At 38.6% G+C, this 21,021-nt stretch overlaps 1 protein-coding gene across 5 annotated transcripts in view; it reads right to left on the bottom strand.

Moving 5' to 3' along the window:
- Positions 1-21,021, bottom strand: part of LOC110980033 (puratrophin-1-like) — an 89,849-nt gene that overhangs the window by 40,523 nt on the left and 28,305 nt on the right. For all 5 annotated transcript variants that reach the window (XM_022236309.2, XM_022236307.2, XM_022236310.2 and 2 more), the window contains 3 exons: positions 10,708-11,293; positions 5,769-5,927; positions 3,731-3,854 (listed from right to left, as the gene is read on the bottom strand). In XM_022236309.2, coding sequence (XP_022092001.2) covers positions 3,731-3,854; positions 5,769-5,927; positions 10,708-11,293 — 869 coding nt within the window. The remainder of the gene's footprint in view (positions 1-3,730; positions 3,855-5,768; positions 5,928-10,707; positions 11,294-21,021) is intronic.

The following is a 21,021-nucleotide window of genomic DNA, read 5'->3' as shown; positions in this document are numbered from 1 at the left end:
TATATATCACACATACAGTAAAAAATAATGGAAACAGTAGAAAAGGCATGTAAAGGAAGTGTTGAAAGACAAAGTTGGGATTAATATCATTTTTAAAAAGAATCTATGGACATTTAGCATGGCTTCTTATCATTGATCAATTCTTGTATTTGCAGGTAATACACAGTACCTTTTGAAAGATCCCCTCTATGAGAAGGTAGATTAGTCCATTCTTAGCCAATCAAAACACAGGAAAAGTTACCATTGGACTGTTCTATTGCTTGAATGGGGGATGTGCATATATGGCAGTCACATCAGATAAAACTACAGTGATTAATAGAAATTCGTATACAGTCTGTATGCAGAAATTAAAAATCAATTCACCACAGGCAAATGATGTTTCTGGCTATATTATTTTTAGAGTCCACAAATTTAATTTGAGAATGCCCATATACATGGACCTCAGTTGAGGAGACAGTCCACATCAGGCGTATGTGTAATTATTCAGAAGAGCGAAAGAATGCAGGAAGAATGTGTGTACAGTTTTGTGGCTTTGAGAGCATGTGAAGTATCCAGAACCACACTTTCCCAAGCCTGATTATTGCCATGTTGACAAAACATGTCGTGGTAAAACAACAAACCTGCAAAAAACAACTTCGTCTCCCGCACCTTATATGCATGACTGTTTGATTCAGTGTTGGGCAACAAGAGCAAGGATGCTGGCTCACAAAAGTTTAATTTCTCTTACAACCCTAAATGAAATGTTGGTGAATTCAAGAAAAAAATGACAAGACAGATTTGACCAACATGGTCGCCTAACTTCTATTCCTTTTGTGTGCAAACCTGAGTCAATGGTCCAATACAGGCTGATCCATTTGGAAGTCAATAATAGAGCCTGAAATCAAGTCAGGCAAACAACTTGACAGGCAAGATTGGAGGAAACTGAAATATCCAGAAAATAATCACCAGAGGTTTTAAGTGTGCCACAGCAGTGTAGGGTCTGTGGTATAAAGTTGACACCCCTTAAAATAACCCATTTCTTGTGTTCTATATCGGCATTTATACATGAAAACACCCCATTGGTTAACTCAGGATTTTTCATATTTTAACACAGCTTGTTTGAAAAATCCTGAAATCCAAAAAATCCTGAAAAGTCTCAGCCCTGACTTGCAGAGGCTGCACAGCTTTTGCAGCCATGGAATGTCACAATCAAAACAACTGATCAGCTGTGCTTGAAATGGCCAGTAGAAAAACACCAACACAATTCTCTGGCCAAACTGCAAGGCCTGAAATGGCCCCCCTGGAAGATGCTGACAGACAAATGGATAGCAAACATTCACAACACTTTCCTGGAAAGCATGCCCCCCATGAACCCATGAGCAAACAGGGAATTCTCATTAGCTGTTTTCAGGAAGCTCTAGTCCCTTCTTGTGAAAGTTTTCATTGACAAATTAAAAAATAAAATTCCACTTAAAAAAAGATTTTGCAATGAAAGTTTACCAAATTTGGAGGGAAATTGTTTTCTGTTCCAAAGACTCATTTGATTCATATTCAAAACTTTTAAGCATCCCACTGTGTCTATTTTCAAGTTCTCAGTAATTATTCCATTAATGCTATTTAAATGGCAACACAGGCCATGGTTATACACCACCCTCTCTCCATCCAGTCAAAGTTGATTTACAAATAAAGAAACATATTCTTATACCACTCACATTTTAATGTAAGACAAGTTTAACATTCATGTCATGTTCTGTAGTTATATCAAAATCACATGAAATTTCTACTGCCTAAGATCTTATTGCTGTGTGGTAATACTTTTAATAAATAATAGTCAATACCACAAAGTGTTGACTTATAAATGGTGAGACTGAAAAGGAGATGGTCTATTTTCTTTATGTAAATAAATGCCATTTGAACAGCAACGGCTCTAGTGAGCAACGCCAAACGCAGTGGCCTTGCGTAAGGACGGAGTCCAGGGAGGAAGTTTTCACCAATCAGGAGGAAGCAGTTCATGAGTGCTGACTAAGTGGCACAGACCCCATTTCCTGCAATAACTTTGGCACCTGACTACTCCCCTCTTGCGTGATGCAAATGACACTGCAGCACTGGCCAGACTAGTTCCCTTCTCATGTAGGGACAAATCCACAATTAATCCCAAACAGGGCAGGGTAATGGTATAATTACCAGCACTTCAGGAGACAAGGACTTCATTTTTATTTGGGTTTGAAGCTTAATAGTAAATACAAAAAAGTACATGTACAAACTGAAACTGACACGGGGGTCAGAAGACATTAACAAGTGTACCCATTTCCTCAGACCAAACCTAAAGAAATGGTATGAATGGTATTGATTGCAGTCATACATTTCCATCCAATAAAATGACACTATGGAAGCACAAGAAACTTGTTGACACTTTTTTCACAAATCAAAACTTCAAGTTTTATTTCTCTGTGGACATTTCAGTAGCTGAGGCTCTGGCCACATCTGCACAACACTCATGGCCGTGTGTCAACAAACAGAACACAACTTCCACTTCCTTAAGTTATGTACAGATTGCCTGATCACCCATAACAGATCATTAATGGGTAGATAAAGGGTAGGCAACACCTGTTTTTCTCGAGCAGGAGGGTGGACATGCATCCTCCTGGCAAGATCTGACTGCCCAGCCCCCTTGAGAGACACAGACAGGAATAAACAGGCCATCCACCCTAAGCCCAACAGGAGATCCCAGGATTAGAGGGCGTGAAGGAAAGGAATCGGGCTACAATTTTGTTGACCTTTTGGGAGGTTGCCACAAACAACGGCATATGTGGTCATTCACTCCATCGTTTTGAATAGTTTAGTTGCTCTTGGAACAATGGGAAATCTAAAAAAATGGATTGAAGTGATGATTCATGTATCAGTTTATTGGGGTGATCAGTGATACCAACGTCAAATAGGAAATAGAAGCAACAGTAGGACAGTGGATATGTTACCCACAGGCTGGTTATCATTAGTGACGCTGCCATTCAGGATTTCCTCACTGTCATCCTTGATCAACTGCTCCAATTACCTCGGATTTTATTTTTTTGTCAGTTTGTTTTTGCCAAACCAGCATAGGGTGACTTTGGCACGAATGGGTAAGTTATTTCTTTGTCAAAACCACTGTTGCTGAGCCTGACTGAGAGGCCAACAGGAGAACATGGGAAGCCCAAGCAGGGAATTTGGACTGGGCGTTTGAAACCCTAGCTTAACAACACTAACAGTGAATGCACATCAAGTGTCCAGATTTGCATACAGCATTTCCCAAGAGTTCCTTCCAAGTCCAACATCTTAAGCTATTCAAATTTTACTAACATGAGTGACTAACATTGGTAAATGTCAGATAAATCAGATTTTACATTGAGAGTCGCTCATTTCACATAAGACTCAAACCAGCCCAAGAAAAATAGACAGTGTGATTTGAGCCGTTGGGCTTTTGATTAGTTACATGCAATAATCTGAGATGTGGACAAACAAGTATGCTGAAAATATACAAATTTTGATGAAAGGCTTCTGAGCATGGGTCCCAGTTCCTTCGGATATTTTTGTACGTTTCCTACTTGACTCCATCAGACTCTGCCCAAACCACTTCTACACTATCAAGACTAGCTGATGCAGCCTCATCATATATTTTTAGTGTGTTTCCTACCACACCATTTGAGTTTACTTGAGGACTTAGAGGTCTCATTTGTAACATGGTTCATGCCTACATAATTTGAATCTCACTTACCTGGGTATGCCAAACAGGTAGCCAATGACCTTGCTGATGTCATGGAGACTGTACTGTGCCTCAGTCCAGATGGGACTGTCCCCCTGTACCTCCAAGACGGCCCCTCCTCTGCAGTCTCTCGACCCTATGGTGAATAGATGTTGTGGAAGCAGGTGGGCATTAAGTGGATTACCGGGGTGTGTGGGTCAGGAGGGTTAGTTGGGGCATGGAGCTTTTAAACACATGGTTGGGGTAGGAATCCAAAGTTATTATGGAGTGCACTCAAAAGCAAAATGTGGTGGGTATATTCAGGCATTTGGGCTGGAAAACTGGTTTAGCAGTTTTCAGCCTCTATACAAGCTCTTCAAGATCTACCAAAGACCAGAAGTTTTTAATTTCGTACCCACATGCAGCCTCATTTGGTAATAAAAACAGCTAAAGTGATTTTTTCTATGAACTGTCCTCTTTACAATATAAAGAAGACTTCCATTCTTAATCTTCTGCATCCATGAGTTTCTTCTACTTTTATTGTTTAACACTTCTGGATTCCTTCTTTTGCACTCCTCGCACTGAGTGGATAAAACGCCCGCAATGGGCAAATGTCACAACATGAAGATGACCAATGTTGCATTTCTTTCATAAGCCAAACTAATGTGCGCTAAATTGTATCCACCCTTCAAGTAATGGTCAGCAAATTAAAGATTCAGGAGGTAAGTACATTGTGCATTGTTTCTGCGAGTAGGCCGAGTGGTAATGCTACTGTTGTTCACAGCTGGCAAAAATCCCTGAAAGAAATTAACAGAGGCATGTGACAACATTCTACAGATGCTGAAGAAATGACTCTGCAGGAATCAACAGAAAAACAGGTTGTGTTTTAGATTTTCTTATTTGGGCCTCCAAAGGTGTTCAAAAGCTGTGATCCATCTGGCAAAATTACGCGACACCCAGCGTGGCAGTTTTTTTGCACAGATATAATGACCGCATCAGGAAATCCCCCATTTTCACAGCAATTTGGAGTAAGCCAGAAGTAATTAAATGCTGGGGCCTGACTGACGTCAATGTTTGTCAGGACAAAACAGTGCCTCATTACTTCTGAGACTCAAGATTGTTTGGCACAAGCCACTATAAGGGTGTCAATTCAGTCAGCAGCCTTTACTCATCCTGAGTAGAAGGAAGAATAGGATAACAGTGCACAGAATCTTAAACTGCAAGTCATTTCCAAGTGCACTGCAGTACCTCCCCGACCTGGGGTCAATTTCATAGAGCCGCTTAAGCACAATAGTTGCTTCAGTGGGAAAAAACTTTGCTTAATAAACAAAGGTTACCAGCTCAAACTCTATCTGATTGTCATGCTAACACCCCCCCCCCAACAGCTAAATACAATCTCAAAACAATATAAATCACATAGAGTCTTGGCTGGTTACCTGATTTATCAAGTAAGGTTTTCTCGTGCTTAAGCATATTTTGTGCTTGAGAATCTCTATGAAATCAGCCCCTGATGTCAAAATGCAAAACACAGCAAAATATACAGGTCTTTCTTAGAAACTGATTCAAGAGACATGCACTGTAAACACTGCCAATAACTATGCAAAGACATTTTTTAAAATGATCTCAAATGGCTGAAAATTCACTGAAATAAAACTCTGCATGTGACATTAATCATTCTTGAGTCATGGGCATATGCACATAAAATGTATACATGTACTATACAAAGTACATACATGTGATGAGTGAAGCAAACTGAATTGAACCTTTTCTTGCAAAAATGCAAAATTTCCTTTAGACAACAATGCACCTCAGTAAAGCCACGCCATGATGTGTAAGGTACAAGTACATCTACGCCACTATTGGCAACAGCAAAGTACACTCTCACATTACATCCACAATAATCCTACCCCTTGCAATTGGTGGCAACATCTATGGGTCTAACACTGTAGCCCCACCACTGCCCAAACTCTCCGTCTCCTACATCAGTCTCTCACAAAAAGGAATTTCTTCTAAAGAAAGAGGCAAGACACTTTCAGAAAATGTCTACACTTTGGATTTTAAAAATACCTACCTGTAAGAATGACAGCTTGTGAGTGCAATAATTCAAAGTTCACCTCCAGTATATACTGGGCCAGTAGGAGCTGACCATCCTTGCTGTTGCCTTGTCTACTGCTGTCATCAGAACCGCTACTACCCAGCCCAGAGCCCGATTTACGCATTTCTCTCATCCCTGCAAAGGAAAAAAAGAGGGAGATGGAAAGATCAGTGTTTATGGTCCATATGCCCAGTTAAATAAATTTTACCAATATATATTCTACCTAAAATTTAAATATTTCACAACAAATATCATAAATGTGTTTGCCTGTATGTCTCTGTTGCTTCAAAGTTATTTTTGCCAGTACATGTAACATTCCCAAATGAACATCTTTTTCTCAATCGGAGCAGACCAAACATTGAAACCTCTCATCTATAGACCTGCATGGATTAATTTCCAGTCAAAATTGTTCCACAGTGATTTTTTTCCCCACAAAAACAGCACCCAACAAAGAAGTTACTTACATACAAGGCGTACAGTAACAAAGAGATGCCCAATACAGCCATGGAAACAACATACGCTCACAAGAAGCAACTGTTCTGATCTGGCAACTGCCATGTGAGTCATTTTCTGGGTTGTAAAGTTTTCCTTCTTCAAAAAATCCAAACTAGCCATGTTTTCACGGCACAGGACAATAGAAAATAATAAATTCTGCCCACGTTTACAATGCGAATAAATGATTTGTATCCATGGACCACTGATGAGCTAATAATTGATCGAAAGATAAATATAGACTGGGATACTTCCTGTAAGATTGATCGTCACATGTAAATGTACATTGAAAGGAGATGGGGAAGTGGTGCAATACCTTAATGGGACATTGTTTCTGATTGCACAGTAAACGTTTGTTCCTGTTTTGGGAAAACCACACAATTACAATTCCCGTAACTACAAGAAAATAAATGAATTTGACAGTTGCAATAAATGAAGGAATGATAAATTGGGGAAAACAATAAACAGGAATTAGTTATGTTGAATATATATAGAAAGTGATAAGGGTGTAAAATTTCACATGTTTGTATGCGGCACTGCATGTATACCCCAGAATTACATGTAGCCAATAATGTCCATTTCAAACTACAGCGTATAGGAAACCTTTTAAAAACAGGAAGGAAAAGTGAACGATAAACAAATTAGGGCTTTCTGAGGAAGAGAAAGACTTACCAATAATCTAAAGCAAGCTTCAAGTGGTTGGTCTGTTTTTTTTTAACTAACTTCAGCATAAATTTATAGAATGTGGTTTCTGAGAAGAAAAAGGCCGATTTCAATCTGATATATTGCACATGCATGCTCTATGGACATTTCAGGTGCCACTAACCACAAAACCAGTGGTATAATAAATGCCCATACAGTCCATTATTAGAACTTGTTTGTAATTGGGGAAGCTTGCCTTGAACGGTGTCAAATGTGAAGACAGCGCTGAAGAAATAAAGCTTTCGCTTTGACTTTAGAAACCATTTGGGAAAGTTCATTGTGAAAAAATCCCACCAAAGAGTTATTTTCCAAAAATTAAAAGTATGGCTAGGAAATTTACCTTGGCATAACTGTGGTTTACAAGAAATGACTTAACATGTATGGGAAGCCGTTGGAACGTGGTCACTGAAGGACCCACAATACAAGTATTACAGTGAAGGACAGAGTTCCTGCATCCCTCAACAGAGGGCGGTATATCCATTTCACATTGGATAAAGTTCCACTGTTTTAACATTTAAAAAAGAGTCAATTAAAGAACACTTAAAGGATGTACTACTGAAACAGATATTCAACAGCCCAGTACACTTCTTCCAAGTGATATCTTTTGCAGGAAACGGGAAACAGAAATTCAGCTTCTTAAACTGTCAAAACTCTGTGAGATTTGCATCATAAATGTCTGAAGGGCTTACATTTGCTGTACACAATCTAATCCCAGCACACTCTTTCAAAATAAAGTTTGCAAAGACACAACTTACTGTTAAAACTTGAAAAGGAAACCTTTTTGCATCATAAAATAAACACTAAAATGGTTCCTTAAATAATAAGAAAGTGCATCAGCATGCAGAATCTGTGTCTTGAATTCTTCGGTGAGCCAGATTACTGCATGCTGCCCTCTTGTGTTTGATGGGGTGGGGCTTGGGGTCAATATATACCTGTATAAGATTTCCTGTCTTAAAGGGGATGGGCCATGTAGGGTTAAATTTACGTTATATGATAATTTCAACCGTCTTATATACAATAAGTTGGATTAACCCCTATTTTATGTCATTAAATCAGCAAAAATTGGTGTTTTCTGTGAGCTTTTTTTCTGCTGATTCTACAGTGCAAAAACTAAGTTGCTGAAGCCCTTCCACATATCATTAACAACAACCATTTGAATGAAAATTACACAGGCTCTTTAGAATTGGGATTCACTGAACATAGCATCAAGCATTCTGTAGTGGCACTAAAACCCAAATTAAACACAATTTATTAATAGCTAAATATCCATCTTTTGAAGGAATTTGACCAAAAAGTTTTTTTATTACTAATTTAAAAAACATGTAAGTGAAAATGTAGCCTTGATAAATGATTTCTAACTTTTTAAAGTTGCATTTTCATAATACGCTATAATGAATTCTGCATTTCAGTGCAAATCTATTGTTGAATTCCATGTTTATATTATGTGGGAGTTTGAAGTCCACGATTAGGTACATGTATCTTATCACAGTAACACAGTAACATGGACGGCCATATGTTTCCACAGTAAATATGTTCAAGTTTCAGAGCCCAAGATTTTGCTGTATTGCAGTACAATTAATTCGCCTTTTACAAGAGGTATAGTATAATGCACAGTGTAGAACCTGTTGCAACATTCCTGAATGTAACGGTTTATCCTGTATTTCTTTTTCCAACAAAGGAGAACTTGAAACAGTATTCCACACCTGTCCATCCACATTAAGGAAAAAAATACAGTATCTCTCACAATCAGAAAAGCTACCGATACACTAGCAGACATATCAAGGAACAAATCCATTCCCACACTGGAAGAAAACGATGTTAATAAGATGAGCACCATGCTGTACAATTAATTCACATCACGCCAGCTGGTATTAATGTTAACCCCCCTGAACCTTCCCACTTCCTAACCATCTGTTTGATCCATTTTTTCCCCCAGAATTACAATAAACTGCTGACTGACCGAAAGGGCTCAAATTCGATATGTCCAGGTGAAATATTAACAGTAGCAATGACTATTTTGGAACATGATGCTGCACACTGCCTGTGGTTTGTCAACAGTAAACAGTATGAAATTTGCTTTTTATCTGTAAACATGCATAGATGGGCAGGATGAGATAATGTTTCGCTGCAACAAATTTCTCGTTCATCATCTTTTGGTTAGGTTTCAGCTGAAAAAGTGGCCACTTTAAACTTTCCGGAGATCTTAAACTGTGGAACAACACTTTTTTTTTTTTTTTGCTGCCGCTTTTGTTTGTTTTCCTTTGAAAGTAATATTTTGAAACAAAATTATCAACAATATACATGCAGAAGATACACATGTACATGTATGCAGCAAAGTCTATCATCTGGAAAGATACTCGTTTTTCTGTGTCACAGTAGTGGTACCGCAGGTCATGTGAACCAAAAGATCCTATCCTAGGCGTTTCTTCTGATTCAGTATAAAAAAAAACCAACCGGCTTATTAATGAACTAACCACATGACACGTCAGCTGTAGTCAAGAAATACATGAGCAAACAAGCCACATACATGTAAGTGCAAAGTGAAAAAAAAAACAGAATTTGGACAAATATGGCATGTGGTTTCTACATCAGTAAAACAGAATACTTCCTTTCTTACTCAATCGGCCTCAAGACCATTCAAAGTACCCCCTCCCCAAAATATTATAATTCCCAGGGGAAACACGAGCAAGGCAACAGTTCTTCCTCTCCTACACCAGTGAGGCAACCACTTTTTCTCCTTTTCTTTTAAATATACACAAAATTAAACACAAAATAGAGTAGTCAACCAGGAATTGGCTGATTGGTCTTCCCAGGTGCCATTATGTTAAAGGTTCTACCTGACCAATGGACATATTCTGAAGGTAGCAGGAGATTTCCCCAGCAGTCTAAATTGTGTTGATTTTCTATGCTTGGCTGATGCATCTGCCCACTAAAAGACCACCCAAGTATTAATGGCAATTAAAAAATCATACCTGACTACACATGACCTAGAATCCAAAGTTGACCCCTCCCCCCAAGAAAAAAACACAATAACTATGCAACATCATTTCAAACTGAATTTTGACACTCGGCAGTTCACACATGCCCTTCTGCTATATTTCACACACAAAAAAATGATAATCTGAAAAACCCTGAAGGCTTGTCTATTTCATAACTGAGTCATCCTATACAATTGGGGTCCAATTTTGTCCATTTTCTTGTCATATCTGAGATATGATATTGTAAGTTTACAACACACTCTTTGATTTCCAAGAGTGATTCAGTAATGTAAATTACCTGCCAAACAAATAAAAATAGTTTGAATTAGTTTCAATGATACTTCCATGTCAAATTACATACGTTGGGAGTTACAGGGACACAAAAATGTCACACTTTTGGACCTAGTAGCCTGAAATACAAGAGAATGAACCTGAGTTGGAAGTTGGATCCCTTTTGTTACATCTAGCTCACTGCAAGAGGTCGAGTCATTGAATCATTTATCTCTGCAATGATCAGTCATGTACATCAGTTTAAGTGCAGATTTAGCAACAACCTCCTTTCAAATCTGTCCACATGTGCTGGCTTGCTTAGAGTTCTTAAAGAGGGATTCCTCTGAAGTTTCTTAACAGCTTTTTAAATATAGTTAATGCTTTTAATAGGCCTACCAAGATGAACTGTGAGATTTAAATGCTGACTTTGAGAGGCAAATATAAAACTAGAAAGGCATTCGTTTAGAACTTACCGATTGGTTTCATTTGCCTTCTCTTTCCTGCACCTCCATGTTGACCCATTCCACCATTGCTACTGCCACTACCACTACTTCCTACCCGTGACCTTTGAGTCTTTGACCTGCGACCAGACAGCCTCCTCTCCATGACTGGAGGCTGGACAATGTCCCTCCACTCCTCCCTCTGCAGTCCCAGCTCTCCTGCTATAAGGCAGCTGCTCAGGGTTCTGGGAGGTGGTGAGCCACTACAGGCACCTCCGTCTGAGGAGGAGGGGCTCAGGTCCATTGCACTGGAGGAAGCCGAGGGCACCACGTCGCGACTGGCATCCCGCAGCCAGTGCCTGGTGAAGACCTCCCGGAAGGTGGAGGTGGGCACAGGGATCTCTCGCAGCTGGCCGTCTGTGTTCAGGTACTGCAGGGTCAGTGTGACTGAGTTGGTGTTGTTGTTGTTGGCAGGGGAGGGGGGTGAGTTGGGCTTGATGTACAAGTAGTAGTCCCCCTGGCGAAGGTACTCTCGCTCCACCTCGCAAAGATGAACTACGACATTGCCGTGGTAACAAAGAGGCCAACCATCATCCCTGGGCTTATGCTTGAGTTGCAGCTGGAAAGATCATGGATTCAAGAACAAGATAACAAGTTAGACTTTGAGATTGGAAAAGCTTAATGCAGTCCTGTGTGTGATTAGCCAGTTCCTTGGCACAGGGAGAGCTACAAAAGTGCAGAAATGTGTTCAGTTTGGGATAAACAGGTTAAAAGCACCAAGCATTGTGAAGTTTGGGACAGACACGTTTCTGAACAGAGCTAAGCAAATAAACAGTAAAGCAATATTTGCTAAAGGTCTGCCAGTGTCATCAACTAAGAAGCATGTGACTCCTAGCCTGCAGTACAACAACTACTGGGCATATCCTCAATTTTGTTACCAGCATCTTCTTACATCCCTGCAGTAGTATGCCGAATATCTAAATAAACAGACCATGTTGGCCTTATCAAATTCTGTCACAAGTGAAATTAACACCCACCAGTTATGTCATGCCAAATACACATTGGCATTAAGCTTTGCTGTGAGGATATGTTCATGTACACGTGCAGAATTGCTGCCAAAAGTATACAGTGAACATTTTAATATACGAGTATTGTTCAAGTAATCATCAACACATGTGGCTTCACTTTGACAACAAATATTCAAAGATGGATATATAGCCTCAATTACACTTGCAGCCTGGATTCAATTCCTGGCTCCGTCCACATGTGGATTGGGTTTTCAGTTCCTTCCTGATTCCATGGGTTTTGCGTACAATATTGTTCTGGGGTTCCCCACATTTCTAAAACAGTAACTCTTTCTCGCTGCCTCTTCTCTACAGGTTTTCTTCAGGCTTAAGAACTACAGAGCCTTGGATGCTTTTAAGGAATCCATGGTTTCAGTAGAGAAAATACATGTATCTAATAGACATAAATTTGTTATCACAACCTGGCAGTGTTCAACACTTTCGATCTTGGGTTCTGAAAATTTAAAAAAATTTTTTTATTTAACAAAAAGATAGGGCTTCATTTTAGGGTTACAATTTGGGACCACAAATTTGGGTCTCAAATTAAAGACTTTGTGTACAGGTAGAACTGTAGTTGACTAACAATTCAAATCAGTCATTTTCTGAGTAAATTTGAAAGTGATACTAGAGTGAAAAAGTACATGCTAAATGTTGTATGACTGCTTTAATCTGTATTCCAATGAGAACGAATGTTTAACATGAAGCACTCATTCTATAGTGAATTTCTTGACCATAGAACCGGGAGTTTACAAGAATTACACAAAAATAAAGAATAAAGAAAACGTTCTTTTTTATAGCAGAAAGTGGAAGATCGTGACTCCCTGCAGGTAGAACCGTTCCACTGAATAACACCATGCATTTTATGTCACATAAAAGTACACTACACAAAACTCTACTTCAGAAAAAAAAATTCCTTAATTCCATCAATCATCACCAGAAATCCCCCCACAACCCTTTCAGGTGATTCTTGCTGGATGGCCAGACATCCACAATAGGAGTTGAAGTCCTTCATATTAATAGAGGGTAAATCACGTTTAAAATACAACATGTGCCACGTTATTGTACTGCTCTTCTGTTGCCAAAAGCGAGAAATTGAGACGAGGAGGTACAATGAGTTTGGAAAATGGCGAGGAAACCAAAAGAGTTCACGTAGGGTTACGTCGCTGGTCCATGCTAAGCCCATAGTACAGTTACCCTTCTTAATTTTTATTTCTCCATTTTTTTTATCCAAACTTTCTTTCTCTCCCCAGAGCTGCAAATAAGCCACAGGAAGTCAAAACCGCATCAAATCAAGCCATTGTGATTCTGTGATGTGTTTACTGTGTTGTACCTTTAATATTCACAGTTTACACATGAACATGTGCAGGGATTTCACTCATATGGACTTAATTACACAAAATGTTTTTTCTTCTCTTTAACAACCAAATCTAAAATACCAGACTTATATGTGGCTATATTTGTGGGTGAAAGATAAATTACACTTGCAATTTTAAGCATAAGACCTTCTAGATTCATACAAGTGTGCAAGAATCTGACAAAAAATACTTCTATGAGAAATTTATTCTGGCCTATTTTTAATGAATAAATTGGTTATCTCAGAGTCAGATTCATGTGAAATTCTTACAGGATATCCGCCCTTACAATATATCCTTTTAAAGACAAGAGTACATGTATTGCATGCATTTCTTTCAGATTTTTACAAGAACTTATACATACATGCTAATTCCCTTCTTACACTGTAAAATTCTGATAAGTCTTAAGAGTGATTCATTTTAAATGATTTATAAACTTCTCTACTTTTGTATCTTTATCTTGCCATGAAGAACAGGAACTTTACACATCAACTTATTTCCACAACAAAATGGAATGAGTTTCAATGATAATATCACTGCATTTACTTGTGTGAAACAAGAAGTGGGGCAGTGGATGTCAGTGGCCATGGAGTGAACTCCAAAAAGCAGTTGGGGGAACACAATTGAATTACTTTTTTCTTTGCTCCAGCCTCAGATGGGACACTAACTGAGTTGAGTTCAAGCATGCAGGCTCTTCACAGAATAAGGGAAGAGTGGACCACAGGGGGGTTAAAGGATGTTCCCGGTCGAGAAAGGTTTCTCTTTCGATGCGTCAGATGACCCGTATGCCAGAATTCTCGTCCTAAGTGGTTCCCGCTTTTTCAGTCAACAATAGCTGTGCGCGCGGACACTCTATACTTCATATCATTTAACAAGCATACCAAGCTTCCTACCAGGGAAAATAATGCGTCTTACTGCCCATGGGCATAATTTCTTTCTCCCTTTCTACATGAATGTGGATAAAGGAACAACAAGTGCAAGTTCTGTAGGTCTATGTGTCAGGTCTGCCTCTATTTCTGTTACTGTCATTTGTCATTCTTTTTCTTGGTTTCATGTTACACAGTGATTGATAGCTGCCAGATGAAAGTCTTTACATGTAAGAAAACAAACTCAATTCAATGTTTCGTCTACATGTACAGGTACTTATACCTTGTTAGAGGTTTAGGCAACAGGACTGAGGTTTCGATGCATGAAAAAATTATAAGTAGGCCTACATGTAAAGCATTTTGTTCTCTTGAATCAAGGTAAATATTCATCAGTATAACCACTGACCACACTGAATCAATTTGAAATAAACTGTCTTTCTGATCATCACTTCTTGGCCTTTAGTGATCTCCTCAGTGGAATTTCTCAGCATGTGCCAGATTAGTTAAGTCACTTTAGATCTGTCATTGCCACCAAGACTTTCCAATGAAATAAAACATCTCTTTAAACTTTAAGCTTGTTTCCTACACACAAAATTTCTTTAGTGCACACAGTACAACAAAGAAGCACAACAAGAACACAACAAAACAAAAAGAGAAACAAACAAACAATCACTAATGTTGTTGACTTGGACAGAACTGACACAGTGTGGTTACAAAGTACACAGATGCAAAAAACTGCTGGTACTCGAAACTGTCTCCATTAACAATAACCAATAACATACTACACAACATACATCGTGCATGTACATGTACATGTACTAGGATTTTAATTCATAAAGGTCAGCTGGAGAACTTTCCATCCTGAATCACTGGTATAATGACTCTACTGGTACACGAAGGTCATATACCACCATCCTATTGCCCATCAAAGTATTGAACAGGTAAACTATTCACCTTCAATTACTCATATTTCCATACAATAATAAAGGACGACTAGTAAAAGACACGGCTTAGGCTAAGGCATTGACAGACCACACAAGGAATGTCATGTCCAACTGAGATGGGCCAAAATTACAACTTCCACTTTGACCGCTTGCAAAAGGTCACACTCACAGGTTGTCCACAAACTCCACAAACGGTTTCTGTTCTGTTCTGAAACTAAGTGAAGAAAAAAATACACCCTGGTGTTTTGCCTACTTTTATTCCTGCTGAGAGTATCAACGAAAACCTTAGGCTCACAAGTTGTAATTATAGAAAAAGTAGCAATGACACTAGAATTAACGCCAAATTTTAACTCTCTAAGCATTTTTGCTTGCAACCTTCCTGAATCCTTGAAAAAACAAATAACCACAAAGTCAATGGCTCATTGATTCTTGTATCTGAACTTTTAAGGATCAAGCCTCAGATAAGGACTAGCAGATGTTCTCTTCCTTTATCTTGCAAAAATCCTTCAAAAATCCTCCATAGATTTTAAAGGATCTGGAAGTTAGAATTAAGGAAAATAATTAATAACACTGGGCAAATTGTGTTGCTTCCTGTAAACCCTACTACATGTATCTACACTCAGCCAAAAAATGCAGTAAATTTCATTGAAAAGTGCGCGAAAAAGTGTCCCATAAAAAAATTGGCTAGTGCTATAAAGTTTCAACTCAGAATACAAAATCTTTAAAGGTTTGTACTGTTGACAATGACTAGATTTTGAAATGTTATATATTTTGTAGTACAGTAAGACCGTCAAAAGATGAGTTAGTTTCTGTTAAACTGTCTGTCCTGGACAGATACTTATTATGGGGGCTTTTCTTTCTTAAACCTTGGGTTAGTTATCAATTGCAACAAGCAACAGTAACATTAAATGTTCGATTTACTTCTAAGAAAAACTGTTCTTTATCCCTTGTCTCTTTATATGCAAGAATAATTATTACGGGAGTTCTTTTTAACTTCAGGTTATTTATCAACTGTTGCAACAAGCAACAGTGATGTTACAAGTTAGATTCACTTCCAAGAAAACTCTTCTAAATCTTGTCTCTATGCTAGACACATATTTATCATTGAAGCATTTCAAAAACTTAGGTCAATTATCAATATTATAGTTAATGTTATAAGTTACAGAAACCTGTTGCTTATTGGATCACAAATATATCCTGCATGATTTATTGCTACACAGGTGCAGCCAAAATTGACACGAAAAATAGAACACAGTTTAACTGCGACAGTCCAAAACATTCTTTTCCCCCTTATTATGAGGGAAAACAGTCTCTTGTCCCAAAACCTGATGTAATTTTTTTTTCCAATGAACCTTTTCAGTACAGCCCTGTGTTAAGAGAGATTTTTTTACATTGCTCTTTGAGTAAACAAACACTTACCCTTGAATGTTTTCAATAGCTCATTAACAATCTGTATGGTAAATGACCGACACACCACTAGCACATAACTGGCATCCATCACATGTGAGAGAAATGGGAGTCTTACAGAAAGCACAAAACTCACATCCAAAACTAATGTCATAATATACAGACAGATATCTTAATGCTGTTGTGACCATAAATTGGCATTATGCATCTGTGATAAATCATGTCTGTAAAACTGCTTGGTATCCCCCCCAACAAATGGAATCTCTACCAATGCTATAACTGCAACTTTGATTTATGATTTAATATTGAGCATTAACTCTTTTGTCCTACAGTTGAAGTTACACAATGACAAAGTGCCAGAGACCACTATCCAAACTAAATCTACATGTACCCGTATTGTACTGAAAGTGCATGGGAAGTGAAAGTCACCAGAATTGTATCTCTCAGTGGGATCCTACCTATCCATCATGCAGCAAACACTAAAACCACAACCCACACACAAGTTCAACTTTCCCATGAGAAATAGTCATGACAAGTACATGTCCAATCATCATGCATACATGGTCCCACTCACCGCTTGCAGTCCGCAGACAAGAGAAATCCGGCATAAATTGTCACATACTCCTTCAAAAACCTTCCCCAAACGGCAGTTCAAGTTAAGATACTTAAGGAATACGCAACTACATGTACATGTACAGTATACCTTCACAGACACGTTGACTATAATGTCCTCGTTTTGGGGAACGTAGGAGTATGATCACTTCAGCTGATGTGGCCTTGTGCATATTATTCTGGCAAATGAACGTGTACTAATAATATCCATGTACTGGCTGATATTATTATTCTCAGGCTGAGGGGTAATGGGTAGAGTGCATGGCACTGGCCCTAGGAAGGTCTTCTACATCATTACACATGTGCTCAATGAGAACTCTCTGTTATTCCACGGCTGGATACAAAAGACCAACGCTGATCGAAAAATGAAGTTTGTTATATTTGGTGGACCAGTGTATTTGGTCAGTGGCATTGGTTGAATGGGTGAGTGCATTGTTCAGTCAAGGTACTGACTGCCTGAATTGATGACTGAGGGGTGTTCCTTTTGGCCAAAACAAGTAGAGGCATTTTTATTTAAGATATCACTTGTCTGCAGCATGCTAAATCTCGTGGCATTTGCAGTACAAGGAAACAACTTTTTTTGTTTTACATCAACAAAACATCAAACTGGTTAATCACATTTTCAATCTATTTCATCATTCAAATTTAATCAGAAAGCTTAGAACTTTGAAGAAAGTTAAGTTTTTACAAGCTCATCAATCACCAAATAAAGGGGGATGCACAGAAAAAAGGTATTGGTGAAAAGGCACTCATTAAAGATTTATTTCATGAGAGTCTTATCAGTCAGTATAAGATACCTGCAGATGAGAGAGAAATGATGGATGTTAAAATAAACCTATGTTTTCTAGAGGAGTACATCAGACACACATGACCACTGTGTTTGTTATAAGCTGTATTGATCTTTCTATGAAGACAATTCAAACTTTTATGTGGAAAAAAACAAACAATTTCTTTCTGGTTTTAAGAGAAATCCGGCGTGAAATCAGTTTTACTCTCAAACTGCCCTCTTCAAAAATGCCATAACTGCCAAACCAAAGAAAAGAGGTTCAAAGTTTAACTTAAAACACCAAATTCTCAACCCCAATTGCTACTCCTTTAACTTCTAACCCACATTAGGCATGACAATTCTCTGCAGAGAGGATAAAAAAAAAACGAAATCAGAGTGACCTTCACTATAACCCCTTAAATAGCCAAGTGAGGCCTTGTCAAATCCAGCAAGAATACCCCCAAGATACCCAGTACTCTCTAATACCTATCCTCTGGGCAAAAAAGGGCCCAACCTCCTCTCCACCCTGCAACCCAGCTGACCAGCAGCCAACACATTACCCCGTACCCCTGAACTTGTTTAGCCAACTGCTGACGTGACTTTTACACCACGCTTGCCAGGGGCGCCGGCAAAGGCTTTATTTTTCCGGCTAAATGCTCATCAGCTTGCTTGGTTGCACTAATAAATGCACAGCACAAGGGGTGTTCACCAGTGGGACTCCAGGTCAGTTCAGAAAGAGAGAGAGACTAAAAAAAAAGTTCAGTGGCAATCAAAGCAGGGGGAGTTCTAGTGGAGCAAAAAGGCAATAACAAGTGCCCAAACAGACAGATTTTTGTATATTGGACTTGGAGGTAATCCGCTAACTGAGATTGTTCAATTTGAAACACAGTTATGACTAGGCCAAACGTTAACTGATTTTCTATACAATCATGCACTCTTAGTGGCTCATCTGATTTTAAAAAGGCCTGCCTCCATGACAGGTTGTTAGAATGGTCCAAACTGTTACCCTTTTCTGTTCTTGTTTAACAATGCTGAAAAGCAACAAACCATACTTGCACCTAGAAGCAAGCTTGATAACTTGTCAAACTTTTTGGATAACAAAGTGTGTGCTCACTTGTAAACACACTCATTTTCAGTTGGAAACTTCTGTTTGCCATACATTAAAGACCTTTAATTTAACAAAATGTTTCATACAATGAAACTTGATATCAAGGACTAGCTGTTTCAGCCAAACGTGTCTCAAAGCAGAAAACGAATAAAGAATGTGTACGGTTTCTTGTACATGTACACATGCACGAACAACAGTGCAAAATGAACAATATTGCTTGCGAAGAGATATCAAACATATTCCATCAGTTTTTGATGGTGAGAATAAGCAGGGTACTTTTTGAACTTTTTCCTCATAATGGGTGACATTCAAGTCATTACCCAGGGATCAAAAGGCTAGAAGGAATGGCACACCTCAGAATTTCCATCCATTCTTGAAATTCTGAGGAAAAAGCTTGGCAGTGGGGATTTCTGTTCATGTGTCATGAGACAAGTGTGCTGTCAATAAATCAACTCATTGTTCCTTTGAATGTGTGGACTATAATAATCACCAAGTTCAGCTGGGCCTGGTGTTCAAAACGTGTTCATGGAAATCAACACACAGATTTTTTTTATCAAGCATAAACCTGATGGATTCTAACTTACTTTTCATACATGTATGTCATCCGTAACACAAATATGAATTTTAAGAGGCTGAAAGTCTCAGTCCCAATTATTACATAAAATGTTACATGTACTGTTTCTACTTACAAGTTACAATTCAATTAACAGTAATTTTATCAGTCTGACAGGCCAAAATATAACATGACTAAATATTACCTTTTTAAAAATTGTGTCTTCTATTCTTCAATTTTTTGGACTGGACACCAAGCATCAAGGACGTCCTTCTTTACATGTATCTTTCCTATTTATAGTATGTTTAACAGAAATAACTGTCAAAATTCATAATTTTTTCAAACCGATGCAACACACTTGTTCCCTTTTCAACAGTTATTTTTTTGGGGGGGGTATCTGGAATCAGCTCAATACATTTTTTCCACTATAGTATTCATAGTATCTACCAGCTGCCAGCGATAAAAATCAACTGACCTTTTGCCCAGGTGTCAGTGTCAATGACCTCATCTATTGGAATTAATCGAACTGGAAAAAAATCACATATAATTTCTTCAAAAGGTATCAATAATTAAAGAAGTCAGTGACTCATATGGCTGGCCATACTGGTACCAGTAACCTAGAGAGGGCATCTAAAAAATAGTGCCCCCTTCGGGGAAAAGTGGTATACAAAGAGTACATTATTAAAACGATTTTAATCCAATATTGTTACCAAATCTAAGTGGTTTTTGTATTACGGCGTCTCCAGGTTTTGAAATGTCTGAAGTAAAAGCTCAGTCAGGTTTGTGGGCTACGAAACATTCAGGGCCTCAATTTTTTGAGGTTCAACTCCTCCACTTCTGACTGTCCAGGCATTTTAAAAAAGGTCAGGTCTTTTAACACTGGTCCAAGTTGCAATGGGAAGAAACTAAAACACTTTCACCTTTGAACAAAGACAAAAGTGTTTTCTCATTTCCTGGATGGAAGGCTATAACACTGAAGAATGGAAGGGCTACACATCTAAATTTTGGGGGACTGCAGTGTCCCTTTGATAGGAAAACTCCCCAACTAAACAGAAAATTCTGCCAGAGCAAAGTGATCTTCTGGCCAGGTCACCAAAGTGATGATGATATGGAGCTAAGACAGATTTGACTCTACCTGTAACAACTACCCATTCTGTTCCTATTGACAAAGCAGCATAATTAGACAATAACTGTACCTACTTTGGGGTCAACCTCTAAACTGCTTCTCTTAATCCTCTCACAGAATGTCAGCAATTCAGTGAAACTCCAATTCAGTACAGTTCTCCAAGGTGAGACTCTGCTGATGAGTGTGTCCTCAGAACAAGCACAAAACAAACTCTTGTTTTCTTACACAATGGCCCTCCTTGGAGACTGCATGTGAAAGTGACCGGGACTGGTCTTTGGACAATCATTACCACTGGCTGCTCAATACTCCAAGTGCTGCCATCACAAAATTAAAAGTCAATGGTGTTGACTCATGTCACCTCAGAATCAGCATTATAATCTAGCTTTGTTTGGTCAGTAGCTTTGAGGCCATCATTAACGCTGCACTGACCACATGGCTAGATTGGTTGATTCCTGGATTCATAGGATTGCATGGGGGGTAACCACAGTGACATGAGTTTATCTAGCCAGATTATGACTAAGCAGTTTTCAACCCTGATCCTTGGGGTTT

Source organism: Acanthaster planci, linkage group LG06 (genome assembly GCF_054643075.1).
Source record: "Acanthaster planci isolate LZ-2023a linkage group LG06, COTS_SCS, whole genome shotgun sequence".
NCBI lineage: Eukaryota > Metazoa > Echinodermata > Asteroidea > Valvatida > Acanthasteridae > Acanthaster > Acanthaster planci.
Note: the sequence above shows the minus strand (reverse complement) of the source record. Positions and strands in the feature narration are given on the sequence as shown.